Source organism: Myxocyprinus asiaticus, chromosome 37 (assembly GCF_019703515.2).
Source record: "Myxocyprinus asiaticus isolate MX2 ecotype Aquarium Trade chromosome 37, UBuf_Myxa_2, whole genome shotgun sequence".
In the NCBI taxonomy this organism is placed as follows: domain Eukaryota; kingdom Metazoa; phylum Chordata; class Actinopteri; order Cypriniformes; family Catostomidae; genus Myxocyprinus; species Myxocyprinus asiaticus.
This window is the reverse complement of record NC_059380.1, coordinates 23297305-23324909: the sequence shown is the minus strand read 5'-3', so window position 1 is coordinate 23324909 and position 27605 is coordinate 23297305. Positions and strand designations below refer to the sequence as shown.

Here is a 27605-nt window from a genome sequence, read left to right as displayed (position 1 = left end):
ATCATCAAACCAGTTCAAAAGACTGATGAAAGGACATTTGACGTTTCGTTACTCTGCATTTGTAAAATGCTAATTAAAACGCAAGGCTGTTGTGTTATGCAAATTTCAATGCACTTCTATTTTACAGTAGGCTATTGAACAGTTAATCACCACAGGGCACTGCTCACTTGGGCACATAAATCTGGGAACAGCAGCGCAGTGGAACTGTGGTTTGAATGCAAAGTCAGACAGGTATGTGTGTACCTTGAGCAGGCAAGCAGTAACACGTCTTTGAGGTAAAACCAGGGGGAGTACATGGGAAACTGCTTCCATGCCTTGGAAGAATAAAGACTGCATTCGTTTTTTCATGACACGGAGATAAAATGAAAACCAGTGGAAAGAGATCATACAGAGCCGTAAAGTACACGTTATTTGTCTGTTGCTACATCTTCTGGGTAAGAGCATGTCTCGTGTTTAATATATTGACTGGAATGGAGCACAGATTTGTTCGTTAACATGTTGACAGTATGCCTGTAGTGTTTTAGTAATTAATGAAATTTTCCTATCCATTAAATAGGCCTACATGTACACTCAAAATATAATTTTTTTAGATTTTAAATTCATAACAACATTTTTTAATGGTAATCTTTAATAAAATAAAAATATATTAAAAAACTAAATATTTTAAGCTTTTTTTATTTTTTTATTTTATTTTTTATTACACTATTCAATTTGATGGAATGTTGATTGTAATTTTATTTATTTATTTTTTGTATTTATTTATTTATTTTTTATTTTTTATTTTTTTTGAGTGTACTATTAAAAACAGATTTTAAAATAATTTTTGATTTAATGTGCTTATATTCAGGATAGTTAATGGGGTGAAAGGTGAAAATGATTCTAGGGGCCCACAGGTCAAGGGAGGCCCACAACAAATTTTAAACTGTATAAACTTTTTAATATGAAAGGGGCCCAGACCAATATGCAGTCAGGGGGCCCAGAATTCCTTGATACAGCCCTGCTTATATTATTGGGTTGTTTTTTCCTAATCCTGGATTTTTAAAAAAAAAAATGTTTTACTTTTTTTTTTTTTTTTTTTACTTAGTTATTTATGGCATAAAGTCATTCCAAATATTTTAGACAAATGACTGTGGTTTTGTTTAGGTATTTAGTGCTGTCCTGATTGCTGTTGGGATCTACGCGAAAGTTGCCAAAGAATCAGGTATTAAACAACATTAAATATAGCCTACGTATTATTCTTTTCATATTCAATTAAAGCTATTAACATTTTTGAAAACAACCTTAATATTAATTATTATTAATATTTACAAGCATTATTGTTACATTCTATAATAACTGCCAGATCATTATAGCTATAATGTCAGGGAAACCAAGATTAATTGGCATAGTGGAGGGTTAGATCCCCTCTTACATTTGTCTTATTTTTTAGCCATAAATTAGGAAAATGTAGGGAATATTTAATAAGTAATTGACTTATTATTAATGAATAATTGACAGTGACTCATCCTCATCCTTTATCTTCTGTGGAAATAAAAAAAAAAAAGTCAGTTGATCGGCAGAATAGCTGCTTCAGCCACCATTCACTTTTATTGCATAATAAAATGAAAGTAAATGGTAACTGAGGCAGTCATTCTACTGATGATTCTTTTGTTTTCAGCAGAAGAAAAAAGTGAGTAAATGATAGCAGAATTGTAATTTTTGTGTGAACTATTTCTTTAAGATTTCACTGACTATCCCTAGTTGGATTATCTTACATTAGTTCCACGAGATATTCAGCTAAGATTTTCACATGCCAACCCACCCCCCTTCATTTAAATAGAAATGTCAAGAAGCTTTGATTCAGATTTATTTACATTTTGTTACATTCTTTTGTGTTATATTTTATTTACTAATGTTTCACAGATGTAGTGGACACGCTGATCACAGATCCAGCGCTGTTGTTGATCATCGTGGGTTCTCTCATGTTCACCATCACATTCTTCGGGTGTTTTGGAGCACTGCGCAACATCTCTGTGCTGTTGAACACGGTCAGATGGAGTTGTCACACCTAATTCAAAACTGTCTTTGTGAATTCTGTCCTCTAGAATTCTAATAATATTTCTTTCTTAATAACCATTGGGTAAGCAAGTAAACACACACATAAAAAAAAAATAATAAAAACTGCCACATTCATTAATTATAATTTCTGTAGGCTAGTTTGATTATTTCTGTACCATTACAATCTGTGCTGTTTGTAGGGTATTCTTGGTGGTTGTTAAGCAAACAAAGAAATATTTTTTTATATATTATTATTATTATTTTATTATTATTATTTTATTATTAACAGCAGGCTGTGACACCTTAAGTTATAGTATATATATATATATATATATATATATATATATATATATATATATATATATATATATATATAAACCTGTTGTGTACTGCAGAGTTGAGTTTTAGTGAAATTCCAGCATTTTGTTTTTCATCAGTTTACAAAGAAATACTGAAGTATCTGTTCAGTTTGTAGGAATATTGTTGGCCATTCTGCTGCTGCAAGTAACTGCTGCTGTGCTGGGCCTTCTTTTCTCTGAAAAGGTGCATACACAGACACTCACAAACAAACTTTATGTCTGCACCTAAACAGAGGGTTATCCCATTTTGGAGATTTAATATTTTGGGCATACATTTTTTTTAATTATTACTCTCAATATTTGTTGATAGGTTCAAGAGAGGACAGAGCTGCTGATGTTGAATGCAATTGTGCGCTATCGGGACGATCAGGACTTGGAAAATGTTATTGATTTTGTACAGAAAAAGGTAAAGGAACCTTATCTGCCATTTTAATATAATTTCATATCTGTGAAACAGACCATTATTTCGGTCAGACGGATATAATATTTGGCCATATTAAGATTGTCATAACTGTAACTGTGCCTGATTTGACAATTAACAAAGTTTGTTCCAAACCCGTATTACTTTCTTTCTTATGCAGAACACAAATGTTTTAAAGAATATCTCGGTCTGTCTTTTCAATACAATGATAGTTGGTAGTGTCTCACTTTAAAGGGATAGTTCACCCAAAAATGAAAATTCTCTCATCATTTACTCACCCTTATGCCATCTCAGATGTGTGTGACTTTCTTTCATCTGCTGAACACAAATGAAGATTTCTCAGCTGTTTTGCTTCATACAATGCAAGTGAATGGGTGCCAAAATTTTTAAGCTCCAAAAATCACATAAATCAGCATAAAAAATAATCCAAACAACTCCAGTGGTTTAATCGGTGTCTTCTGAATCTATATGATAGGTGCGGATGAGAAACATATCAACATTTAAGTCCTTTTTTTTTTACTATAAATTGTTCAGTCGGTCTCCACTTTAACTTTCACTTTCACATTCTTCTTCTTGTGTTTTTGGTGATTCACATTCTTCATGCATATCACCCCCTACAGGGCAGGGAGAAGAATTTCTAGGAAAAAAGGACTTAAATATTGATCTGTTTCTCACCCACACCTATCATATCACTTCTGAAGATATGAATTAAAACACTGGAGTCGTATGGATTACTTTTTTGATACCTGTATGTGCATTCTGGAGTGTCAAAATGTTGGCACCCATTCACTTGCATTGCATGGACCAAAAGAGCTGAGAAATTCTTCTAAAAACCTTTATTTGAGTTCAGCAGATGAAAGAAAGTCATACATATCTGGGATGGCATGAGGGTGAGTAAATGATGAGAGAATTTTCATTTTTGGGTGAAATATCACTTTAAAGCTTAAAAAAAGGACCCAAGCATATGACAAAATCTTGATCAGTACTGCCGCTCCCTATACACATATTACGCAGTCTACGTAGGGCTCCAACTCCCCAAGGGGCGCCTTCTTACCCTAGGGGGGCACCAGAAACTCCACCGGCTGCCCTTACTTGCATGTTATACATTATTCAAGGACCTGGTAGCAGTTGCGGCACACAGTCAATTGCCTCGCACTTTCTCACCGTGCCCCGCGCTCGCACTTTCAATTATTTTTTCCCCGTCTGACAATCTCTGAGCTCTGCATAGGGCATCAATTTGGCCAGCGGTGGCCCTGATCTTGATGTCCATTGTGCATAGATGAGTACATGTGAGAAGCTCGTTTACAGTGGCTCGCGAGTTCATGTGAGAATCTGCGTTCTTTTTAGCGCTGAAAAACACAAATTGAACTTCTGTGAATGAGCTTTTCTCATGGCACTCATGGATGCGCAACAGACGTCAAGACTCCTTTTGTGTTTTGCATGTGAAAGGAAGTCTTATTGGTTTGTAACGACAAGAGTGTGACTGAGAAAATTATGACAGCATAAAAAAATTTGGGTTTACTATTCCTTTAAGTGCCAGAGATTAATCAATCTGTCTCTGTGTCTTGCAGTTTCAGTGTTGTGGGGTGGATTCCTATAAAGACTGGTCTAAAAATATGTATTTCAACTGTTCTGCCCCCAGCCTGGAGGCCTGTGGAGTGCCCTTCTCCTGCTGTATACAGCACAAGAATGAGGTCAAATATTAGGAATGAGCTACTCTTGTCATACTCATATAATTAATAGTTCTGTTTATAACAAGTCTGCATATCAAGTATGATACTATCAATTAGTGAGATTCAGCAACTGAATCTGTGTTGCTATGCAGTTGTTTGGGTTTTCTGGGTGGTTGCATACTGGCCCAAGTCAAAAGAACCCACACCCATGTCTCTATGTTTTTCTGGTTTCCACAAAATTAATAGCACACCTCTCAGCAAGCTGCATGATTTGAGGTATTATTCATGTCCATAACTCAAACTGTGCAGGGCAAGTTACACCACTAAGTTTAATACCTAGGATTAGGGGTTTGCAAAATACTTTAAAAGTTCAAGCAATAATTTATAATGATGCTTGCTTTAGGAAGCAAAGCTTATAATTTTCCTAAGTGTATTCATGATTTAATTTTCATTCATCTTTAGAAATGTCTGCAATTAATTATTATGAAGAGCTGTCCACCTTCTACTACACCATATTTGACCATTGCTGTGTTTTATTTGTAGACTGTGTTTAACTCCATGTGTGGCTATGAGACACAAAAGACAAAAAATGTGGCCAGTCATTTCATCTACACCATCGGCTGTCTGGATAAAATCGTCTGGTGGGGAAAACAGAACCTTCTGCTGGTGGGAGGGATGACCCTTGTCCTACTTTGTCTTGAGGTCAGGTTCACCTAAATTCATTTCTTTCTAAAAAAATTATGTACATGTAGACTGAGTAATTATTTCTATGCTTCAACATATATCTGAAGGTACATTATATTGTGTCTGAAGGTATTGTGAAATTAGGTCTTGCTGTGTCTTGTTTACCTTCATGTTTTCGATAGCAATGTATGTACTGACTTTGGACTGACTGAAGACACTGTAGACAAGAACACATACAAGGAGGATTAATAGGGATTTATTAAATCTCTTTCTTTTTAACTTAATGATACTAGTATGAAATTTCAAAACTACAAAGGGTAAAGTGGGATCCAAAGGTCTGACACTGTATTGAAAATTCATGTTAACGCTGTAATTGTATTAAACTTTTCACTCACATTGTTATGCTGCGTGAAAATAATAATTTATAACATACAGTACTGTGCAAAATTTTTAGGCACTTAAGATATTTCACAAAAACATTTGTCTTAAGATGGTTATTTATATCTTCAGCTTTAGTGTGTCAATAGGAAAAATACATTTTAGACTCCCAAACATTACTTTTGAAAATAGAAAAGATTAGAATAGAAGAACAGGGAGCCCTGCAACAGATGTCATGGCCCAAACAGACCCCCCTACTGAATATCAAGTCAGTCTGAGATTACATAAAGAGACAGAAGCAATTGAGACAGCCTAAATAGATAGAAGAACTGTGGTGAATTCTCCAAGAAGCTTGGAACATCCTATCTGCCAACAACTAAGAAAAACTGTGTCCAGGTGTACCTAGGAGAATTGGGGCTGTTTTAAGGCAAAGGTGGTCACACCGAATATTGATTTAGCTTTTTTATGTTTACTGGACTTTGTATGATGTTAACTGATAAATGAAAACTATTTATGACATTATTTTTGAAGACATCCTCACTATGCAACATTTTTCACAAGTGCCTAAAACTTTTGCACAGTACTATACTTTGTAATAAACAATTCTGATTATATTAAGAAGCATTTTCACTAGTGTTTTCCTGAGAAATAGATCATTGCATTCAGCTGTTTGCTAACCGCCTCTATTATCCACGCAAGATCTGAACTCAGTTCCTGCATTTGCAGTTTGAGGATTCCACCAGCAGATGTTATCAAAGACCTATCAATCACTTTTATTACTAGCCATGGTGTGTGTGTCAGTATACCAATATGATTATTAATAATAATAATAATAATAATAATAATAATAATAACAACAATAAAGTTTATTTTGTATAGTGTCTTTCCAAAGCTCAAGGAAGCGTACAGAAATTAAACATAAAACATTAAACAGAGAAAATATGACAAATATACATTACTATAGGATAGAAGCAAATACAGTATTTCAAGCAAATGAGACACAGGCGAGTAGGACGAGAACCAACAGTTCCAGAAAGGCTGATAGAGAACATACAACACATACATCGTGGTCCAGAGCAGCGCAGGCGACAATACAGTCACAGAGCAGGGGAAGCATTGCATAAAACATATTTGCATGACTTAATTCTTATGAATGGGCTGTCTTCATTTACGCTGATGAGCCAAAACATAATGACCACCTGCCTAATGTGCTGTTGGTCCTCCGCGTGTCTGCAAAACAATGCCGACCCGCCGAGGCATGGACTCTGCAAGACCCCTGAAGGTGTTCTGTGGTATCTAGCACCAAGCCATTAGCAGCAGATCCTTCAAGTCCTGTAAGTTACGAGGTGGGGCCTCCATGGATTGGACTTGTTGGTCCAGCACATCCCATAGATGCTCAATCGGACTGAAATCTGGGGAATTTGGAGGCCAGGGCAACACCTTGAAGTTTTCATCATTTTCCTCAAACCATTCCCGAACAATTTATGCAGTGTGGCAGGGCGCATTATGGTGAAAGAGGCCACTGCCATGAGGGAATACCGGTGCCATGAAGGGGTCTACCTGGTCTGCAACGATGTTTAGGTAGGTGGCACGTGTCAAATTGACATCCACATGAATGGCCGGACCCAGGGTTTCCCAGCAGGACATTGCCCAGAGCATCACACTCCCTCCACTGGCTTGTCGTCTTCCCACAGTGCATCCTGGTGCCATCTCTTCCTCAGGTAAACAGCACACACATACACGACCGTCCACATGATGTAAAAGAAAATGGGACTCATCGGACCAGGCGACCTTCTTCCACTGCTCCAAGGTCCAGCTCCGGAGCTCGCGTGCCCATTGTAGGCGATTTCGATGGTGGACAGGGGTCATCATAGGAACTCATACGCCCCATAAGCAGCAGGGTGCGATGCACTGTGTATTGTGACAAATTCCTCCCGTAACCATGATTAAAATTTTCTGTGATTTGTGCCACAGTAGACCTTCTGTCGGTTCGGACCAGACGGAATAGTCTTAATTGCCCTCTCGCATCGATGAGCCTTGGGCGCCCAACACCCTGTTGCCGGTTTGTGGTTTGTCCTTCCTCAGACCACTGTTGGTAGGTACTCACCACTGCTGATTGGGAGCATCCCACAAGCCTTGCTGTTTCATAGATGCTCTGACCCAGTCATTTGGCCATAACAATGTGCCCCTTGTCAAAGTCGCTCAGGTCTTTACTCTTGCCCATTTCTCCTGCATCCAACATTGACTATGAGAACTGATTGTTCACTTACCATCAAATCTACCCAGACCTTGACATGTGACCTTGTTAGGAGATGATCACCGTTATTCGCACCGTTATAACTTGTGAGTGGTCATAATGCTTTGGCTCATCAGTGTATATCGATGTTGTTTGACAGGAAATGGAATTTACAGTATGATAAGACACAGACGGTCCAATAAGCAGAAAAGAACCTTAGAATCAAATTGCACTTGACCCAGCCCATTAGCGCTTTGCATAACCTATATTCGCCTAGACTTAGCACATGCTTGCACGAAAATATGAAAACTTCATTGCCATGCCCACTGACTTTGCGTGTATGACGTTTCGCATCTTAAAATACGGCCCTAAATTATTAATGAATCTCATTTGCTTTTACATTAAAAATAAATCTATTTATATAGAACTCATTCTGTTACATTTATTCCACATTATATTTAATTAGACATCACAACAAAACCCAAACTGAGCTGCCACAGCACAACCACAGAAACATTATCCCTGATATACAGTGTCTTTTATGTACAATGCATCGAACTGATTAATTCCTCTGTTCTTTAGATATGTATGATGTCACTGGCTGCAGTACAGCTCTGTCAAGTCAGAAACGTTCAAAGGAAGAAGGGGAAAGCTAACACGGGCCGAAACATCTGTTGCAACAGAAAGTCTTGACAGTTTTTAGACACCCATTTTTCACCATGTGTTTGCATTGCGATTCAGTTATGCGCTGCATTAGATATAACCAGTATATAACATGTTTCAAATTAGATGCTAAAATGTGAATGGGTCATTCCTGCTATGTAGTATATTTTCACATCCCCATTATGTATAAATATATTAGATAAAAAGAATATATAAATATATTTTTTAAAGATGATCAAAACTTTTCCTTGGGGATATTGTTTTAATTGGTAATCAATTTACAGGGTTTTTCCTATCTCCTCAATATCATTTTCAATAAACACATCATTCTCCATGAGGATGAGAAAATCACAAATTAGCAATGGATTTTAAGAATTGTTTTGTTTTGTGGGGTTGGTTTGTCACACTCTGAAATACTCATTCAGTTTGATAAAGTGACAGAAATCCCTATGACAATATCAACATTTAAAAAAAATGGTTAAAAAATTTGTTGACACCCTCATGTATGTAAACTCTCAATCCTTCACTGAGTAATGGCTAACTTTAGCTCTTTATTTTCATCTTTTTAGGCTTCCAGTTAATTTTTTAACCATTTTGTAAAAAAAAAAAAAAAAAAAAGAAGTTATAATTAAATAATTAATTAGGTTCTTTGTGCTGTAGCTTGACCAGAAAATATTTCTGAAATCTGGTATTAACTTTTTATAGAAATACTTTCTTAAATTACAACACAAGTATATTTATTTTCTAAAATTACAGAGTTCAAAAGGTACTGCTTCTACATAACAGGAATGGCCCAAATATACTCTTTTATCTTACTGTGAGTTACTAAGTTGAAAGCTGTGATTAAACTCAGTATAATATCATGTTAATAAAATATATTTTACAACATGTGGCCCTTCTTTACACACTGTATTTTATTTTATTGACAGAATTACTATAATATAAAGACTATTTTTTCAACTCAGAGGAGAACACACGTGTTGGATGGTTTGGTTTTCATCATGCCGATGAAACTGAACTGAGCAGGATTGTATTCTGGAAGCTCATTGACTACTGTGTGTGGAGCATTCAGACTTTTCTCTCTGGAGGTGACACGGTAATGTGCTCTGAAGTTCTGGAGGGGGTTGTATCCAGGCTTGAGGCTGTCTGGACAGCGGAAGCCTTCTTTGATGAAAGAGCCATGTTGGGATACAGCTACAAATCCATCCTTGTGTGGCATCATTTTTATGACTGGAGAGTACACATATTGGATGTACAGCAAACACCCTGTAATGCAATAATAGAAAAGTTAGAAAATTCCTTTTTTCCTAATGCAACTGACTTGGACATCTGACCAAGGGATTATTGGCATGCATGCTAAAAGTGAATGTTCCAAGAACTTTTTAACTAATAATTTAATTTAACTTTTTAACTATAAATATTTTTTATTAAGGTTTTATGCAAACAGTGAACAGTGCTCACCATTAGAGACATCCCAGACTTTGATGGTTTTGTCCAGAGATCCAGTGAAGACATATTTATCATTTTTTGAGAAGACAGCACATAAAACTCCTTCAAAATAAAAACCCTGTGGGATGAAATAACACATGACATTTTATTGTCACACAATAGCTCTGTTGCAAAACGTAGTGAGCATTTTAAGGCATCATAGGCATGCTTCCAACATGAAGGCTGTTCCAAACAGTGGATAACATGAGGCCTCTAAGATATCTTCTTTTGGCCAGTTTCTAAAGCCACGTCCACACTAATGCGTTTTTGTTAGAAAATGCATTGATTTTGCAAATGCTTACACATCTCATCCACACTGGAACTGCATTTTTGTCCACCACATTACCACATACTTAAGGTCTCCATGGTTTGGCCTTCTGTCCACACTGAGATGGCATTTTTGTCAGCAAAATCTGAGCTTTTTGAAAATGCTCTCCAAAGTGGATACATTTGAAAATGCCGTCTTCACATTGTAGTGTGGACTGAGAAAACGGATATATCTGAAAATGATGATGTATTTGTTGTCATGCGATGGAGTCATGTGATCCATTCAAACAAAACAATGAAGATGGCGGCCCATGTTATAGTGGCACTGTTGTGCCTGATATTCACTTGATAGCATTGTTAAAGATAAATGTTACTTTGTACAGCATTCACATTGCATTCCTTCAAAGGCTATGGGAAGTTTATTTAGAACAGGTGTCTAGCGACGGAACACGAGGACAATTGCGTTTAAGACTGTACATGCAACGGCAAATTTTTGCATGCACAGTAATGGGATTTACGCGTTTTCATACATTTCAGTGTGGACGAGCAACAACTGGAAAAAGCCTGAAAATGGTAGTGTGGATGGAGAGCATTTCGAAAACGTTTTCAAATATATCCAGATTTATGTAGACGTAGCCTAAGATAATGATGACGTTAGGAAACTGAAAGCAGAGTAAAACAGATAAGCATGGCATTTATCCTTCATTGCATGTATCCTTCACAGAGGGCTATCCCATAATGCACAAGCACAGTGAAAAAAATTATTACAAGATGCTATTCAATGTGAGAGAAATGTTAATTATAATTCATTCAATACTGAAAAGTATTTATAAAAATAGTTCAATCTAATAAAAAATAAAAAGATTATTTAAAAAAAATGTTCCTGCCCCTGCCTTGGTAGCCTTGGGGTGCCTTCATCAAACTGATCTCACTGTGAATTCAGCAACAGTAGGATAACAGTTCCTTAGCTAAAATAAAGGCACCGATATACTTCATACGAATGAGTTCCTTCTGGGTTCGCAACAGCTCACTTGGGCGAACCTTGAGGAACATTTTGTACTGGCTGCTAAACACCTTCTCACTACCATTGGTCCAAGATGATGATGTGATATGTGGGTGTGACCGGGGACTCCACCTACTTTGACGCAAACATCTTTTCCGGTTCATTTCATTGCTCCAGTCCATCGAGGTCAGACACGGGTAACAGGCAATAGATAACAACATCAACATGAACACATTGGAGTGCTGAGTTGATGAGCTGATGCAAACATACCCATATCTTTACAATGGTATGGTATTGCATAATACCATACTACTGATCCTATTTCTACCACAGACACAAATGGCAGAAGTAGTAAGAGTAGTATGGGTTGTATGCCATTACGAATGCCATAGAGATTTAAAAGATTCAAGAGATGGCCTGGAACTCCTGGAAGAAAAATTACAATGAAACTTGGTGTCGATGACCCAGAATTATGCAAAGCAAAATGGAGAAACATCCCAAACAAATTTGGATAAACAATTGGAGAGAGGAGATGAGGTGCCGAGCACCAAAGTACCCAGGCTGTTCTTGTTCTTCTCAAACTTTTTGTTTGGCATGCCATGCGACAAACTGTGTCCAACATGCCATTTTTTGAAAAGGTAAGCTAACATTATCCAATCTGTAACTAGTCAGCTGTAGGAAGTTAGAGTTAGCTTCCATCATGTTTTCAACATACAGTGTTTGTGTAAACAGAAAGCTATCTAATTGTTTACAAAGTAATGTAGATCTTGCTTATTGTTGTGTGTTGTTGTTGTCAAGCGCATATCACATATTTAAATTCCCCTCCAAAATACCGCTCCCAGAAGCGGGTGAAATGTCCACAGAGGGGCACGAAAAGTGAGTTGTAATGCGAGTTGTTTTTTGTTGAACATGATGAAATACAGTGAAGAGGAATGCATATTTTATTAACTCTACCCCCAAACCCCAACCCTAAACCTAACCATCAGTTGAGTAAAAATGCAATCTTATAATGAAATTTTAACCTCCAAATCATGCTCGTCATTATAATATGAATAAGTTTACTTCCTGGTTTCAACTCAGGATGCAAACCAGGGTCTTTGACACTCTTGGGCATGCTGACGCAGTGCACAACCAATCGGTAATACTTGCAACAACATGATGCAACAATGCCCCAGTCTGCAGAATGGGGCTGATGTCAACATTTTGACTTTCCTTGTGATCATGTTGCCTTCATACTAGAGAAAGCAGTACTACAGTAAATTAAATTTCCAAAAGCACAAATGGACCTGCCTGTCTGAAATTCTCATTGGTCAATGAATGCCTACACCAGAGTGTTTCAATAAAATTTAAAACATTTCTCAACTTTTGGTCGCAATTATGGAACATCACATTTGCAAACAGGATTTTTTTTTCGATGTCCTTTGGGATGCACCATCCCCATTGAAATCAACTGATTTGCAGCATTCTCTGATGTAGGGAAAACGTCAGTGTTTAGTTGCCCTAAGAAGGCAGCTGCCAATGTCCATAGCAAAGCAGCTCACTAGTTTTCAGAATAGAGCCAATATGGACCCCTCAACAGGCAAAAGAAATACCTTGGTTTATAAAATAAAAAAATAAAAAAGCACAATAATGATAGCAACTTCTATTACCCCTCACCTTGTACTCCATGGTGTGATCAAGCAAGACAGGCCTCAAATTCCACAACTTCTGCACACAGTCCTGAGAGCCAATCAGAGCATGTGAATCCCAGTTGCTCATGGTGATGCAGGTGATGGCAGCACCATGGTGATCCATCTCGGTTGTTGTGGCAGTCTTAAAGTCATAGATCACTACTTCGCCACCAAAGGTCCCGTAGAGCAGCCTGCAGTCTGATAGCAGAGCCATGGCAGAGATTGGAGAGTGCAGCAAGCACAGTGAGTACCTCTCAAACGGGCCGTCCACACAGGGGAAACTATCCCTTGACGTGATCTCAAACAGACAAACCACATCTTCGTATACCACTGCCATTCTGTCCTCCTGAGGGCTGACAGCCATGCTGCGTACTGTCGGCAGGCTTTCTGGAGGGGGCAGGCATAAGGTTTCTGGGGCAAAATCCAGGGGGTAGATGAGGATAGTGCCAGTCCGCAGTCCACAGAAGAGTAAACGTTTCTGCTGGGCTAATTCCAAACAGCACACTTCTGAAGACGCGTCCATACTGTCTGACAGAAGACCTATGAAAGACATAAACAGCTTAGGTTCGATAACCACAGCTAGATATTGGCTCTGTTCTAAAACCTAGAGAGCTGCCTTGCTGCCTACATAGGCAGACATGTTCTGAGGCATCCTAACCATCATGGAATCTCCTAAGACACTGATTTAGAAAGGTTCTACATAGGCAGCAACTCTGCACACCACACAAATAGCGCTCCACACAGAAGACTCCACTTACAATTAATTCCAATAAAGTTTCACATTAGCATGTTGCTAAGCTAATGGCACAATCCTCTAAAATACATATAAATACATAGTACACACAAATATTGGGTAAAATCATTAATTTGTAATTACACAGAATACTTTTAAATGAAAAATATTTAGAACCAACATTCTCTCGCCTTGTTCGCCATATTGGATTTCATTGCAATGTATTCTGGGAATGCCTTCCCTGAAAAGGATACATGCTACTGTTCCTTAGAATTTGGCCAACACAAGGTATCTTTGGAGGCAGCATAATTAATCTGCCTTCCTTAAGGAACAGACTTCAAGTGGAAGCATGCCACTAATACTTTAAAATACAGCCTCCATAGGCAGCTCACTAGGTTTTGGAACAGAGCAAATTTGTGTATTGTTATGTTCAAAAAATCTGTTTTTTATATACAACAATGAAAAGCAGTATCCTCTTATTACGTTTCACCTTCCGAACAGCTCCATGTGAAAACTTCGGTTTTATTTCCTTCTTTGACATAGAATACACTATCACCCTCTTTAGACAGAACCACTAGGGAGCAGTGTGCTGGGATGCAGGTCTTGCTTTTGTGACAGGTGTTGTAGTCCAGGTGCCATAGCTTGAGCGAGTTGGAAATCACAGAGGCGGAGATAATAGTATGCTGATGTACAGCCAAAGAGGACACAACAGAATCCATTCCACTGATCCAGTCCAGTAGGGCTCCTGTGGTTACACTCCATACCTTTAAAAGTAGATCAAGATCAACTTCTAAAGATCATCCAAGAAAGTGGCAGTGAGGTAAAAATTGCTGGTTGGAAAAAAGCGATTAGACAAACCCGTATAATTCGATCCTGGGCGCTTGTGATGATTTCACTTCCTTCACTCTTTGAAACAGCACATAAGACAGAGGCATCATGCCGAAGATCCAGAACCTTGTGCATTGAAGTCAGCGACACGAGGAACACACACAATGTTCTGTCACATCCTTCAAAAGAAAAATAAGACAAATGAGTGAAGTGAATTAAACCAGAGACGGGTCACTGTCACTTAAAATGAATGGGAGAAATTGGAACGCCCAACGTATATAGAAAGGAAAGTGCCAATCACCTTTTAGATACAGACATAACCTGTCAATCAACTCGAGAACGTGCATGCATATTAACTAAACAAGCCGGTAAAACTGCGTTTTTTTGGCGTAATCTGAGGTAAAGAAGCACAATTTATGATACCAGTGTTGATTCACAGTGTTGTTACCTTTCTCGTAATCTTGACCAACCGTTTTGGAGATTTTAGTCTTTCCCCCTTCGAACATATAGGAGCTGCACTTGTATGCTGCTTGTTTACATAGAAAAATAGCTGTCCGGGAGTGTTCCAAAGATGGCTGCCGAGTGACACACTTATGCGCACACTGGATAAGCAGGTAAGCACACCAGCCATTTATGTCCTTACACCGTTAAAAGGGAACACTTTTTAATGCGTTTACATGAACACACGCGATGTCTGCTTATTAAGCATAATCGGTGTGAGAATGCGCATGTAAACACACTCAGAAAACTATTGCATTTGAATGATGCTGCATCCACACAGCTAGATGTCAGTGTAAGTCTAAGACGACAAAAACACAAAATTTACTGAGTGCACCTTTAAGAGTTTCAAGCCCTATTTTGTACCCTTTTCATTGAAAGTGCCTTCTATATTACAGTTATTAAAGGTGATTTTTGTAATTTTGTTAAAATACTTTGTCCTATCCTACTACAAGTAGGGCTTTCATAGGATGATTTCACCAAAAAGTGTAAACACTGCGACCCTGTGGAGCTATCAAAACATTGTTTGTTTTGTCTGGCAATATCTGGCTCAACCAATAGCGTACGTTTAGGCCGTGACTACCTGTTTGTCCGACCAATGGAGAAGTGTTTGGGAAACCTGTGTGAGAACCATCATAATTTTTGCAAATCCATCTCCGCTAGTGGCATAGAAATTACACTTCACCTTTAATCAACCAGATAATGACTTAATGTAAAGACACCTGCAAACAGTAGTTTTTCATCGTCAGATGAACTGAGGAACAAAGCTGGAGAGGGAAGATCAACCGTAGACTGAATGCCACTGCTCCATACCTGCATGCACACCCAAAAACCTTTCAATAAATCTGAAATATTGCAATTAAAATATTATTTTGCTCAGTCTCAACAAACAATACATGCATACCACATGCAGATGGCCTTCCTCGGCAATGAGGATCTTGGAGTGTTTAGTGAGTGTCAGAGAGCAGATACTGTGGTCCTCAGCCGCGCAGGGTAGGGGGGTCTGGGTATTTTGTGTGCCAGTGGATACGTCATAAAAACAGAGCATCCCCTCGCTGCACATGCATGCTATTGCATCCCCCATAACACCAAGAACAGAACACACCGACGCTGTCACCTCGTACAGGGGCTCTGCAGTGTCCAAGTGCCAAGCTTTTACCTAAAAGAGAGAAACTATATGCTAACAACAGCATCCATCTCTGGACGAATAGTTCACCCAAAAATGAAGATTCTGTCATTATTTACTCACCCTCATGTCATTCCAAACCAAAATTCTGTTGTTAGTTTTTTCTGTGGAACACAAAAGGAAAAATTCTGAAGGATTTTCATGAAGCTCTTTTCCATACAAGGACAGTTCATAGTGACCACATCTGTAAAGCTCTAAGAAATTATCTTTTCGTGTTCCAAGGAAAATAAACATCATACAAGTTTGGAAGAGCATGACTGTGAGTAAATAATAGGAGAATTTACATTTTTGAGTGAACTATTCCTTTAAGAAGAAAAATGAATGAATGAATGAATGAATGAATGAATAAATAAATAAATGTAATCTAAAAAATATGGAAAAAATATTAAAGTTATCTCTCATACTAGGCCCCTTGGGTTGCTTATGATAATCTTCCTTTCCTCATTCATATGGACATGTGCAGGGGTGTGTGTTTGGACAGACACTGCATCAGGGATGCAGAAAAGCTGTTGTCCACTTATCAGACACCATTTTCTCAGTGTGCCATCGAGTCCAGTTGACAAACAGTTTGTGGTTTTGTCCATCAGCTTCAGGGACAGCACCCCCACTACACAGAGAAAGAGAGAGATTAATCACCAAGTCAAGCCAAGCAGTGCCAGAAAAAGTGCTGGGAAACTTAATCACCTACCCTTGTCTTTTACATTGCTATAAACCTACCCATGTGTCCTGAAAGTGTGTGTAGGGTCTGTAGATGTTTTAGGCTCCAAGCTATTATCAGGCCGTCCTCTGAACCTGCAACCAGCAGCTCTCTCTTTGAGCACAGAACAACAGTCCTCACACCTTCAAATAAAGTACAATGATATTAAGACATTTAGCCAGATTGGCAGCAACAGCTGCAGAGGGCTTTATCTTAAAATCTTGAACAAATCCAAGACTGAGCTTTTATATATGGCCTCACCTTTAGTGAATCCAGTAAGGGTGCTCTTCAGTGGGCCCCCAGGGGCCTGAAAGAAGCTGCATTTGGGCACAAGCACTGGGTCAGTGCAGGAACCAAACCAGTCTACGCACTGAGAACACAGCCGACCAATCATGGAAGGGTAGAGATCAGCGAGACCATGTAGCCTGGTGAAGATCTCTGTGACTAAAAGTGAGGGATCTTATAGAAGAGTGAGATAACAAGAATGAGTAAAGTCACAAAAACAAGAGAAAGATGAGCAACATCATGATTTAGATTTCAAACGTTGTGTTAGATTTTTTTGAACTGCCAAAACAGTTTCATGTCCTTTCATATTAATAAATAAAAATGTCTCTCAAAGTCATCTGTAAATTTTCATACTAAATTAGTTCAACAGACTGGAAGTAGAAATCCCATTAATTTTTCTCCAAAGGGAAATTGAATTTAAATGATAACTTATGAACCTTTTGTTAAATGTCGTTAATCAATAGTATACTCTATGCTTCTACTGAAGCCATCAGTCCGCATAATTGTTTAAAAAAAAAAAAAAAAAAAAAATTTAAAGTAAAATTTCTGAAAGATCCATCAATCAGAAAATTGCGGCAAACAAAGTGTGCCAAATGAGTTCTGCAGCAACTGGCCACTTCAATGACGCACTGCAAAGGACGCAATTGAGAAGTTTGAACACATAAACTATTTACATATTTCTGAAAATACTGTAATCAATTGTTTTTTTTAAAATTGTATACTTGTAATGAACAACTTAATTAAGTACACAGTCTTGTGTTTTTGCCTTTTGTCCTATTTTCAAATACATTTTTGCTTCAAATCAAAGTTTGTAATGTTGTGATTCACCTCGGAGCTGGTTGGTTTGGTTCACGATTCTCTTTTATGAAATCCCCATGGAAAAAAATCAATACGGCAGAAAAAGTGGACCGGCACTGTTGTGCTCTATAATAACCTTTATATAATAATAATGACTTAAATATGGAGTAAATCATTTTCAAATGCATTCACTAACTTCTTTTCTTTATCCAATTATCCTTTATTAAGCCATTTGCCAACCAGAAAATGCAATTGGACAGTTGATTGTGTTGAAGCAAGCAATGGAATTTCGATTGAATTTTAAGACACATCATGCTGAAACACAAAACCCAGGAATGTGGTTTTCTGTGGTACGTTTTCTAGCTCAGTAAAATGCACAGTTAAGTAAACATGTACATAGGCTAACATGGACACAACAACTCAGTCATACTTGAGATCTATGGTGGACTTTAATGTTTTTTTGTAAAAAAAAATGTATATTCCCCTGCTCTCCTCATACAGTTTAAGAGACGTGATTCTTATTTCCATTTTTTCTACTTAATAAATCTGATTGGTACAATACATACATTAGAACCCATGCAATTAATGCAAATTGCCAATACCTACCAGCATGGCCATCTCTAAAATCCAATGCGGGCTTAAGCAGCAGAAAAGTCTCTTTCAGCATCTGTATCTCAGGACAGTCTGTGAGGCTGGTGCAGATGGACAAATCCTGTATTACACAGCTCACCCCACAGCACAGAGTTTTACAACACAGCCAATCCAGACTGCCTGTAAGACGAAAGGGACATTTGTGTGTTTGGTTTTATTATAAACAAAGACAAATAAATAAATAAATAAAAACTGAACACTGAACATTGCTATCAAAATCTTACCAAGCACTGATTGGTTTAGCTCCTCCCATTTGCCAGCATGAGCGAGGTGATAGGGCAATTCATGGAGCTTACGCATATTGGCAGCTTCTCCAGTGAACCACAAAGGCTGTGGTGACACCTTGAAACCAAACATATTGTAAATTTGTTGCATAACATGTACATATGTAAACCCTGACATCTTGAATATACCAAAAGAACTTTTAAGAAATTAATTGCCTCAAATTAAGTAATTTCTCAAGTTCACCTAACGTGGTCTTTACAATGAGTAGACTGAACCACTTAAAACGTTGACTAGCTGCAAATAAATGTAACTCAGATTTGTAATTTAAATAGAGTTGTTTTTACTAAATAATTTTAAAATGATTAAATGAGTCAGTAAGAAGTGTGGGAAACAGAACTCTTCTAAAACTTACCTAGGTGAGTTTGTTTGACACACAAAAATAAGTGCATTTGTATTTTCAAACCATCTAGTGTAAACTGCTTGTCTGGAATAAGTGTTGAGAACTAATTGTGAAAGAATTGCAAACACAATACAAATATAGCACATCAGGGTTTACAGTGCACAGCATATTTATTTAAGACAAAACACATTTTGTGAACTATAACAATACCTTTCTGTCAGCATTTAGCAGTGTGGTCAGTGAGGGCAGTAGGATCGGTCTGAGCTGACTCTTACTCCACTGGCCTGAGAAATACTCTGCAAGGATGGTGTGCATGTCAGTTTTCATATCACTCGACAGGTATCTCTCCCTCACCAGCTCTGTAAACTGCCTGAGAAAAGTAATGACAGAGACAGAGCTTTTATGAAGGGACTGCAGGTCAAAGATATTGAATGTGGATCCTGAGGTCAAATGTGAAGTCCATGCTGGACTTTCAATGTGTGCAAGAAAATGTTATATTTAGCTGACAAAGAAAAATGTTTAATCTAGTGCTTCTCCAACTGTAACACGTACATGGAAATGTACAATAGCCTACTAAAAAATAAAGCGTATGGTAGAGTCAAAAGGTTTGTCTGTGAGCAGACAAAGTGAGATGTTCGATTTCGTGTGTTTCTGGAGAGATGGAAGAGATTTACAGATCAAATTCTAAAATATATGTAATATTAATGTGTTTGAATTGGATTGCAAAACTTCTAAATGTTACTGTTCATTATGTTATGTTTTGTACATGCCGCTCTGATAGAAGGGTTCAAAAGGGTGAGTCAAAAGGCTGATGAGGGTCTTGCAGCAGCATGAATTACAGGAACATTGATTGTAATCAAAATGTGACATTATTTCACTCACACAATTATTCTAAAAGACACAAAGAATCAGTTTGCTCAATACTGAAAATATAGAGGGAACATTATAGGGACTAGGTGGTACTTTGATGTTGCTATTTGTTTAAAGGTAGAACTTGGCCTGAAAAATTGCACAAACCTGAAAGGTGTCGGAAGTTGTTCCTGGCGGACTGCTCATTAGGGATAGAGAGGGTTAGGGCCTCTGCAGCCTCTCAGGAACAATTCCAGGCACCTTTCTACAAAGGGGCAAAAAGTTTGAGAACTATTGGTCTAAGCAAACCTTTACCTGTGGGAGAAGCCCAGGAGAATAATGCCGCCCTCCCATCTCTCTGTTAGGTGATCTCTCAGGTCATGCCGGAGACGTGACCAATGAATGCGTGGGAAGCGCAGTAGTGTGTGATTTGGAGGAAGCCAGAACTTATAGATCTCAGCAAGAACATCATTATCTAAAGACAAGACATCTTGTAACTCTGCCTCTGATAGTCCATGTCTGTTAATATGCAAAAGATTCAGATACAGAAAGACTTAAGTAAGTGTGATAATACGGCAATTAAAAAAAAGACTTATTTGAATGGCAACTAGCATATAGACCACGAAAAGCTGCATTTACACATACTTTTTAAAGTGGCACTTAAAGGTGCACTCAGTTATGTTTTGTTCACATAGTGCTGGCAGTCATCTTGGACTTATACTGACACTTAGTGATTTGGATGCAGCACCATGCAAAAGCAAGTTTTTGTTTGCCGATGCCATTGAAGAAATGCATTATTAGCAGTGAGCCATAATCAGTTTATTTCGTGAGTGAAAATGTCCGACAAAGTGGGGTTACTGAGATAAACTGAGTAGTTTACAGCTGTTAATGTGATTGATTGTTGACATTGATTGTTGATTATCATGCACAGCCACAGAAAACAAAATGCATTGTCAGACAATTGTCATGACCATAGTAAAGTTTAAGGAAGCTGAGATAACGCATCAGGCCTGGCTTACAAGACAGCAGATACTCAAAATGGACCCTACAGTATATCCTACACAATATTGGTCTTATTGGCTCCATTCTGATAGCACCCACTTTTTACAGTCCAATTAATTCCCATTGGGTAAGTCCCAAGTTACATTTTTCCTTGTTGAATATCCTGCTTTACTCAGTTTTACATTAGATTATCAAAGTAAAATGGGTTGCAAACAGCTTTTAATGTTGAATTTAAGGCGGCTCTGATGTTGCTTTATGTAAACAAAATGCCGCATCAGAGCATTAAACTTTAACATCGTCATGACAGTCAGTATGTGTCTTGTTGTCAGTGGCTGTGGTCGAACAATCAACTTTTCAGTGCAATGTGTTCAGTATGTCATTTATGAAGTATTGCATCTTTTCACAGAATTTGGAGGTGGGTGAGATATCACTGAGCACTTTAACTCTGCAGTGTAAAGATGCCACTACTACAGTAAATTGGCAAAGCACCCTCATAATATCAATCATTCAAAAGTCAAATTGTTCTGTCTTGCAAGAGCCAAGATGACCAAATAAGACTAACCTTGATAACAAGATGAAACTTAGAGCATGACTAACAAGCTTCTTCCCATGATTCTCCTCAAGGGACTGCACAAACTGTGCCAACACTTCCTGCACAGAGATGCCCAGGTGAACATTAGACATGGAGGTGTGTGAGGGCCACTGTTTTGCAGTGTTCAGCATGAGTTTCAGATGCAAAGGGTTTCCACTCTGCTGAAAGCTAAGTAAGATGCTGTCTAACTGTTCTGAGGTCAGCTTGCGTCCAGCTGCATTCATGTAGGCATCAATGACACCATTCCCCTGATCAGCTGTGAGAAGTTCCACTTCAAAAATATTTTTTTCTTCTGAAACCAAAGACTTATGTATCTCAATGCAGTCATCTGAAGTAGAGAGCACAATATGTACATTTGGTGGGATCTCTTTAGGTATCCAGTGTAGAATATGGGGCTTGTTTGCCTCTAACAGCTTCTCCATTGAGTCTAGAATAAGTAGAAGAGTGTCTCCTTGTTCTGACACATCATTGAGCATGGAATGAAAGAACCTGATCAGCTCTTCATGCGTGTTGGCAATATGCGGGCATGGGAGTTGCAACCCTAAAGCTCCACACACCTGAAGACAAACACCTCTGAGAACTGAGTCAACATTTGAGCTGAGTGGAGATGTTCCCAGCAACCTCAGCACCACAACCGCACGCTGGTCCAGGACAGCTCGCATTTCCTGTGCCAGTTTACAAAGTAGAGCTGTTTTACCAACCCCTGAAGGTCCATGAACCAACAATGGTGCATGGCATGTGTGAGTGGACTCCCACATGGTGATGCTGATCTTTCCCAGAATACTATCCCTCCCTCTGAACACAGAACACTTCTCCTTGCTCAACACAGCATGATGGAAGATCTCCTGTTTCAGCCAGGTCCATCCTGGATCTACTGAACTGAAACATCCAGTGGCTGGAAGAGCATGTCTACTGATCAGTTCCTTCATTTGAGATATGACCTTCTCACACATATTTGCAAGGTATTCCTTGTGTTCTTTACGGCTCGGGTCCATGGCTCCTTTACTCAGCTCCATGCAGAGAGGTTGGAGATGACCTGTTTTGCTAATACGTTGCTTCAGGTTGGCCAGGAGCTCTCGGGCTTCTGTGTCCAGCAAGCCATCTGCTGTGATGTCTAATAGAAACTTTGCAAAGTTTTTCTTGCAGTCTTTTTTACTAAGTCGAGGCATTTCACGGAAAAACACCACAGCTGATGCATTCCTCTGAGTCTTGAGAAAGCCATGCTCCATCTCGTACTCCATGACTATGAAACAAATTAAAAATATATATACTAATCATATAAGATCAAAGGAAAATAAGGACAGAACTGTTTAAAATTTCATTTTAATTCAGTGGTTCTCAACTGGTGTAAAATGGCCCAAACATTTGTTGCAGATCTTTTAAAAAAAAAAAAAACATTGCTAAAAGCAAATAATAAAATGCAATGAACCATATCATTGTGCATAGTTAGAATAGCTAAATGAATAGGCTTATCAACTTGTAGAAGGGAGGAGAAAATGCTTCCCATACAGTATATTGTTGATGCCAAAACTACTCAAGGTTAAATTAGATTCCTTTATTGTCATTGTAGCATGTACAACAAAAATTTGTGTGGCTCGGTAGAAATATAACTTAGACTACAATAGATACGAGCTCATGGAATATTCCAGGTTCATTACAAGATAAGCTCAAACTCTTACTCCTTTTCTTAAAAAAAAAAAAAGCAAAACTCGTGACACTATGGAAGTGAATGGGGCCAATGTTTAGAAGGTTTAAAAGGCAAAAATGTGAAGCTTTTGATTTGATAAAAGCACTTTAATTATTTTGTTAAAACTTGTGAATTATTTGAGCTGTAAAGTTGTTTAAATTGTCATTTTTGCAGTCATTTTAGGGTTTTACGGTTTACAGCTTTATGTCGCCATGGCAACGAAGTTGTAAAATCGGATACACAGAAAAGGTTAGCAAGCAATTTTAATGCTTAATACATGATAAAATCATGTTAACACACATATTTTTGACGTCTCATGGCTATACTTTTGAAACTGCCAGTATTTTAATGTTTACGGATTGGTGCCATTCACTTTGATTGTACTCTAAATGCCTCACAAATGCTGTCGACTGTATTAATTTGTATTGAACTTGTAATATTTCTTTCAGAATTTTTCAGAATGTGTTTTGTGCAAAACTGTCGGTTTTCCATTGTCATGTTAATAATTTTTTATATTGTTGGTCCTGTGCATTTCATGGTAATATTAATACATTGCAATGTTTGATCATTTCATCTTTGTACCATAAACAATTCTGGTAACAATATGTCTGAAGTAAAATCTGTGTTCTGAAGCAAAACCAGTTGAGAACCACTATTTTAATTCATAATCTCTGACCAGACTTGAAAAACTTGTGCTTATGCTCTACACTCATGTCCCCATCTCTCTCAGCCTGTAGGGCAGCTGTGCGGAGAGCCTGCAGAATCCGTGACTCTGTCACATTCCAGGATATGACATCATCATCACGCAACTGTCCATTATCAGAACCCCTGTCATTGTAATGAGTATAGTGAGTTGTGATTGGCTGGAGGATATATGTGGGTGGGACCGAGTTGCTGTCTTTGGAGAACCATTGGTTAAGGAGCTTTAAACTCTCTTGATCTTTGGAAAGCTTTGACAGCAGCAACTCAAACTCGGTTTCTGGTATGAGGCGAGGGATTGGCCGATGGCCATACTGATTACCAAGCAGAGCCTGAGAAGAACAAAGAGTTAGTTAGAGATACAGCATTACAATAATGTTGGGGGAAACAAAGCAAGCCTGCTGACCAACAGGTGTGAAATGGCAATAGACTATATTAAATTAGATTGCTGGTGACACTTACAATAAAGGTCGGTCCATCTGATATGCTCTGACAGGACTCGATTTCGTTAACGCAGAGCTCAGTTATCATGTGATCAGCTGAGATGATTTCATGCACTCCCCATCTGAAATCCACTACCTGTGAGAAAAACCATATAAAATCTGCAGCTTTTCAAAATCAAAATGAACAAATAAATAGAAATGTAATATAAAGAAATATAATAATCTATGAACAGGTGGTATGTTCAAAAGATGTAATAAAATGATTGTGGATCAATACTCTTCTCCCACACACTGACTAAAAATAAATTTTCAGCACAAACCTCAAAGACAAGAGCCAGACTTTGACAGTGGGCCTGTAACTGAGAATAAGCCCTCTCCCAGAATGCATTTCTCTCGCTTTTCATGTCTGTCAAATGAATTTAAAGTTCATCATGTCAGTTTTAAAAGCCCTCTGCACACAAGAGAAATTCACTACAGGTATGTATGAATTGAATACAGTATGTGAATGTATAATCAGCCAGTCTTGTTTCACTATGTGCCATGTAGGGGTTTATCGTGCAATAATGATTCCCACTTATTAATGGCTACTTCCACAATAAATAACCAAATGGATATTAAATATTGATTTGAGTTGAAATTATTTAAAGGAATATTCTGGGTTCAGAATAAGTTAAGCTCAATCGACAGCATTTAAAAAAAATTCCCACTACTTAGTAGGTCCTCGTGCCTCCGCTTCTGAGACCGTCAGTCCACGCATCTTATCACGTGGCTCGCTGTGCATGACACCTCAGAGACACCGCATGTGGAGGCTCATGCTACTCTCCGCGATGCATGCACAACTTACCACGCGCCCCAGTGAGAGCGAGAACCACTAATCACGACCATGAGGAGGTTACCCCATGTGACTCTACCCTCCCTAGCAACCAGGCCAATTTGGTTGCTTAGGAGATCTAGCTGGAGTCACTCAGCACAAATCGACAGCATTTGTGGCATAATGTTGATTATTACAAAAATTTATTTTGACTTGCCCCTGCTTTTCTTTAAAAAAAAAAAAAAAAAAAAAAAGGCACTTACAATGGAAGTGAATGGGGGCCAATTTTTTAACGTTTAAAAAATACTAACTTTTCCAAAAGTATAGCCCAATCAAGGATGTAGATTTGGCTTGACCATTGGGGGGGGGGGTTGCAGCATGAAGCAATTATATGTTTCCATTGATAATGGTATAAATATTGGAGGGGTTGTAATGGCTTGTTTTGATTAAATCTATGCCCATGTAAACATAATTTTAGTGTGAAAATCCCTTACTAACCTTTTCTGTGTAAAGTTATGGCCAATTTTACAACTTCGTTGCCATGACGATGTAATGTCAACAAACCCTAAAACCCTAAAATGACTGTAAAAATTACAATTTAAACATCTTTACATCTAAAATAATTCATGAGTTTTAACAGAATTAATGTAAGTGCTTTTATAATATTATAAGCTACAAATTTTTGCCTTTAAACCCTCCAAAAAATTGGCCCCATTCACTTCCATTGTAAGTGCATCACTGTAACCACTATGTTTGCTTTTTTCTAAGAAAAGGAGGGACAAGTCGAAATAAATTGTTGTGATAATCAACATTATGCCACAAATGCTGTCGATTAAGCTTAACTTTATTGAACACAGAATATTCCTTTAATTATGTGAGAAGAAAGAAAACATACAAAAACAATTACAAGAGCTAAGAAAATATCACAGCAGAGAAACTGATTACCTGGGACAACGGTCAATTAAAAATACAGTTTGGCGGTCATTATACAAAACTATTTGACAGCAGAATGCCACGATTGACCAATGAGAATCAAGGATTCCAGAAAGCCAATTAATAAATTATGTTATTGATATGCAATAACAATAAGATTTTAGGTCTGTATCTGTTTTAAAAGAGCCTTCCTCAGAAATATATGTCTTGACCCTTAAAATAGTACAAGCATTGATGTAAATAATTACCATAAGGATTTTATGTATAAAAAAAAAAAAAAAAAAAATTTTTTATTGGAATTGTTTTCCAATAAGACGCAAGATTTATTCATAATTACATCTCATTGCATTAGTTATAAACAGAGTTCCCACATAATAATCACCAGTAAATTCTCAAGGTTTTTCATGTTCATGACTTTTTAGTATCTTATTTTTTTACTTCTTGACTCTTCTGGAAGTCGGTTTTAAAATTCCCTGATATTTTTCGGTTCCCAAGACCTTGGAAACCTTGTACTTACAGCAAAAGATGTTTCAGAAAAATAAATAAAATAAACTAAAAGGGAATAAACAAACAGTACAAGTCTTACCCGAGTGTGTAGAGCTGATATATACTCGCACCATTCCGGAAACAGGCTGCAGGGCATCAGCACACTGTCCTCGTAAAGCCTCCAGTCCAAGAGCGTCCCTCATCTCAACCACAGCCATCCTGATCAACACACCTCAACGCTTCCAGAGTAAGATTCCCTGTGCTCCTGTCCTCTTAACCCACCCGGCCACCAGTGATCCGAAGCAGCCCTATAGCACAGGACTAAGCTCTCAAATCAAACTATTGAGCATCGCTGCTTAGTTTGTGAAAAGTGAAAGAATAAATCTGGACATCAAATATTCTGTGACCGCCCCCCACAGACAAAAATCCAGTTTCCACTATAAGGAAAGACAAGCAACTTTCTTATGCGGTGTGCCTTAACTCATTTGTTTGTTCTCTTCTGCAGCCGTCATTTTATCCACTGAGATCAGTAACCCGAGAGAGACCCGTGTTTACGACCCGCTACCTCCCTCAGAGATCAGACCCTGGAGACCTTTAGCAGCTGCTCCATGTTTAATTAACCTGAAGTGTATATGTGCAAAAAACTGTTGCTTTTCATATCTGATTTTATGTGCCAAAGATCACAGAAATCATTTGTCGCAATGAATTTGCTAAATTATTATAAATGACAAGTAGGTGTTTAAACATGTTGGCTTTGCTGCCGATCTCACTCCCAGTGGTGCAGGTGATTTTATTGCACTCTTAACTAAACCTCTGCATCAATTAATTGTTACACTGTGTTGTTTGTTTCAGTCATGCCCCCCTAACATGCACAGATCCCAAAAGTCCTGAGAGAGATTAACCAAAGTATATGCTCACTAAGG

The 27605-nt window shown here is 38.0% G+C and overlaps 2 protein-coding genes across 2 annotated transcripts; one reads left to right on the top strand and one right to left on the bottom strand.

The window, feature by feature from the left end:
* The first annotated feature begins 174 nt into the window (after positions 1–174).
* zgc:113223 (uncharacterized protein LOC541424 homolog) lies at positions 175–9288 on the top strand. The gene is made up of 8 exons (XM_051675392.1): positions 175–434; positions 1144–1201; positions 1903–2027; positions 2506–2580; positions 2707–2802; positions 4389–4511; positions 5034–5192; positions 8371–9288. The coding sequence occupies exons 1-8, from the start codon at positions 363–365 to the stop codon at positions 8479–8481; spliced, it is 819 nt and encodes a 272-aa protein (XP_051531352.1). The 5' UTR covers positions 175–362; the 3' UTR covers positions 8482–9288.
* Positions 9052–26900, bottom strand: nwd1 (NACHT and WD repeat domain containing 1). Its single transcript, XM_051675306.1, has 20 exons — positions 26783–26900; positions 24773–24858; positions 24472–24588; positions 23987–24341; positions 21594–22866; positions 20345–20548; positions 19391–19550; positions 18780–18897; positions 18511–18675; positions 17083–17280; positions 16842–16964; positions 16529–16731; positions 15843–16097; positions 15661–15751; positions 14471–14619; positions 14096–14376; positions 13457–13458; positions 12866–13419; positions 9913–10018; positions 9052–9717 (listed from the first exon to the last, which is right to left on the bottom strand). Exons 1-20 carry the CDS (start codon positions 26898–26900, stop codon positions 9413–9415), a joined length of 4863 nt encoding a protein of 1620 aa, XP_051531266.1. The 3' UTR covers positions 9052–9412.
* Between the last annotated feature and the right edge of the window lie 705 nt (positions 26901–27605).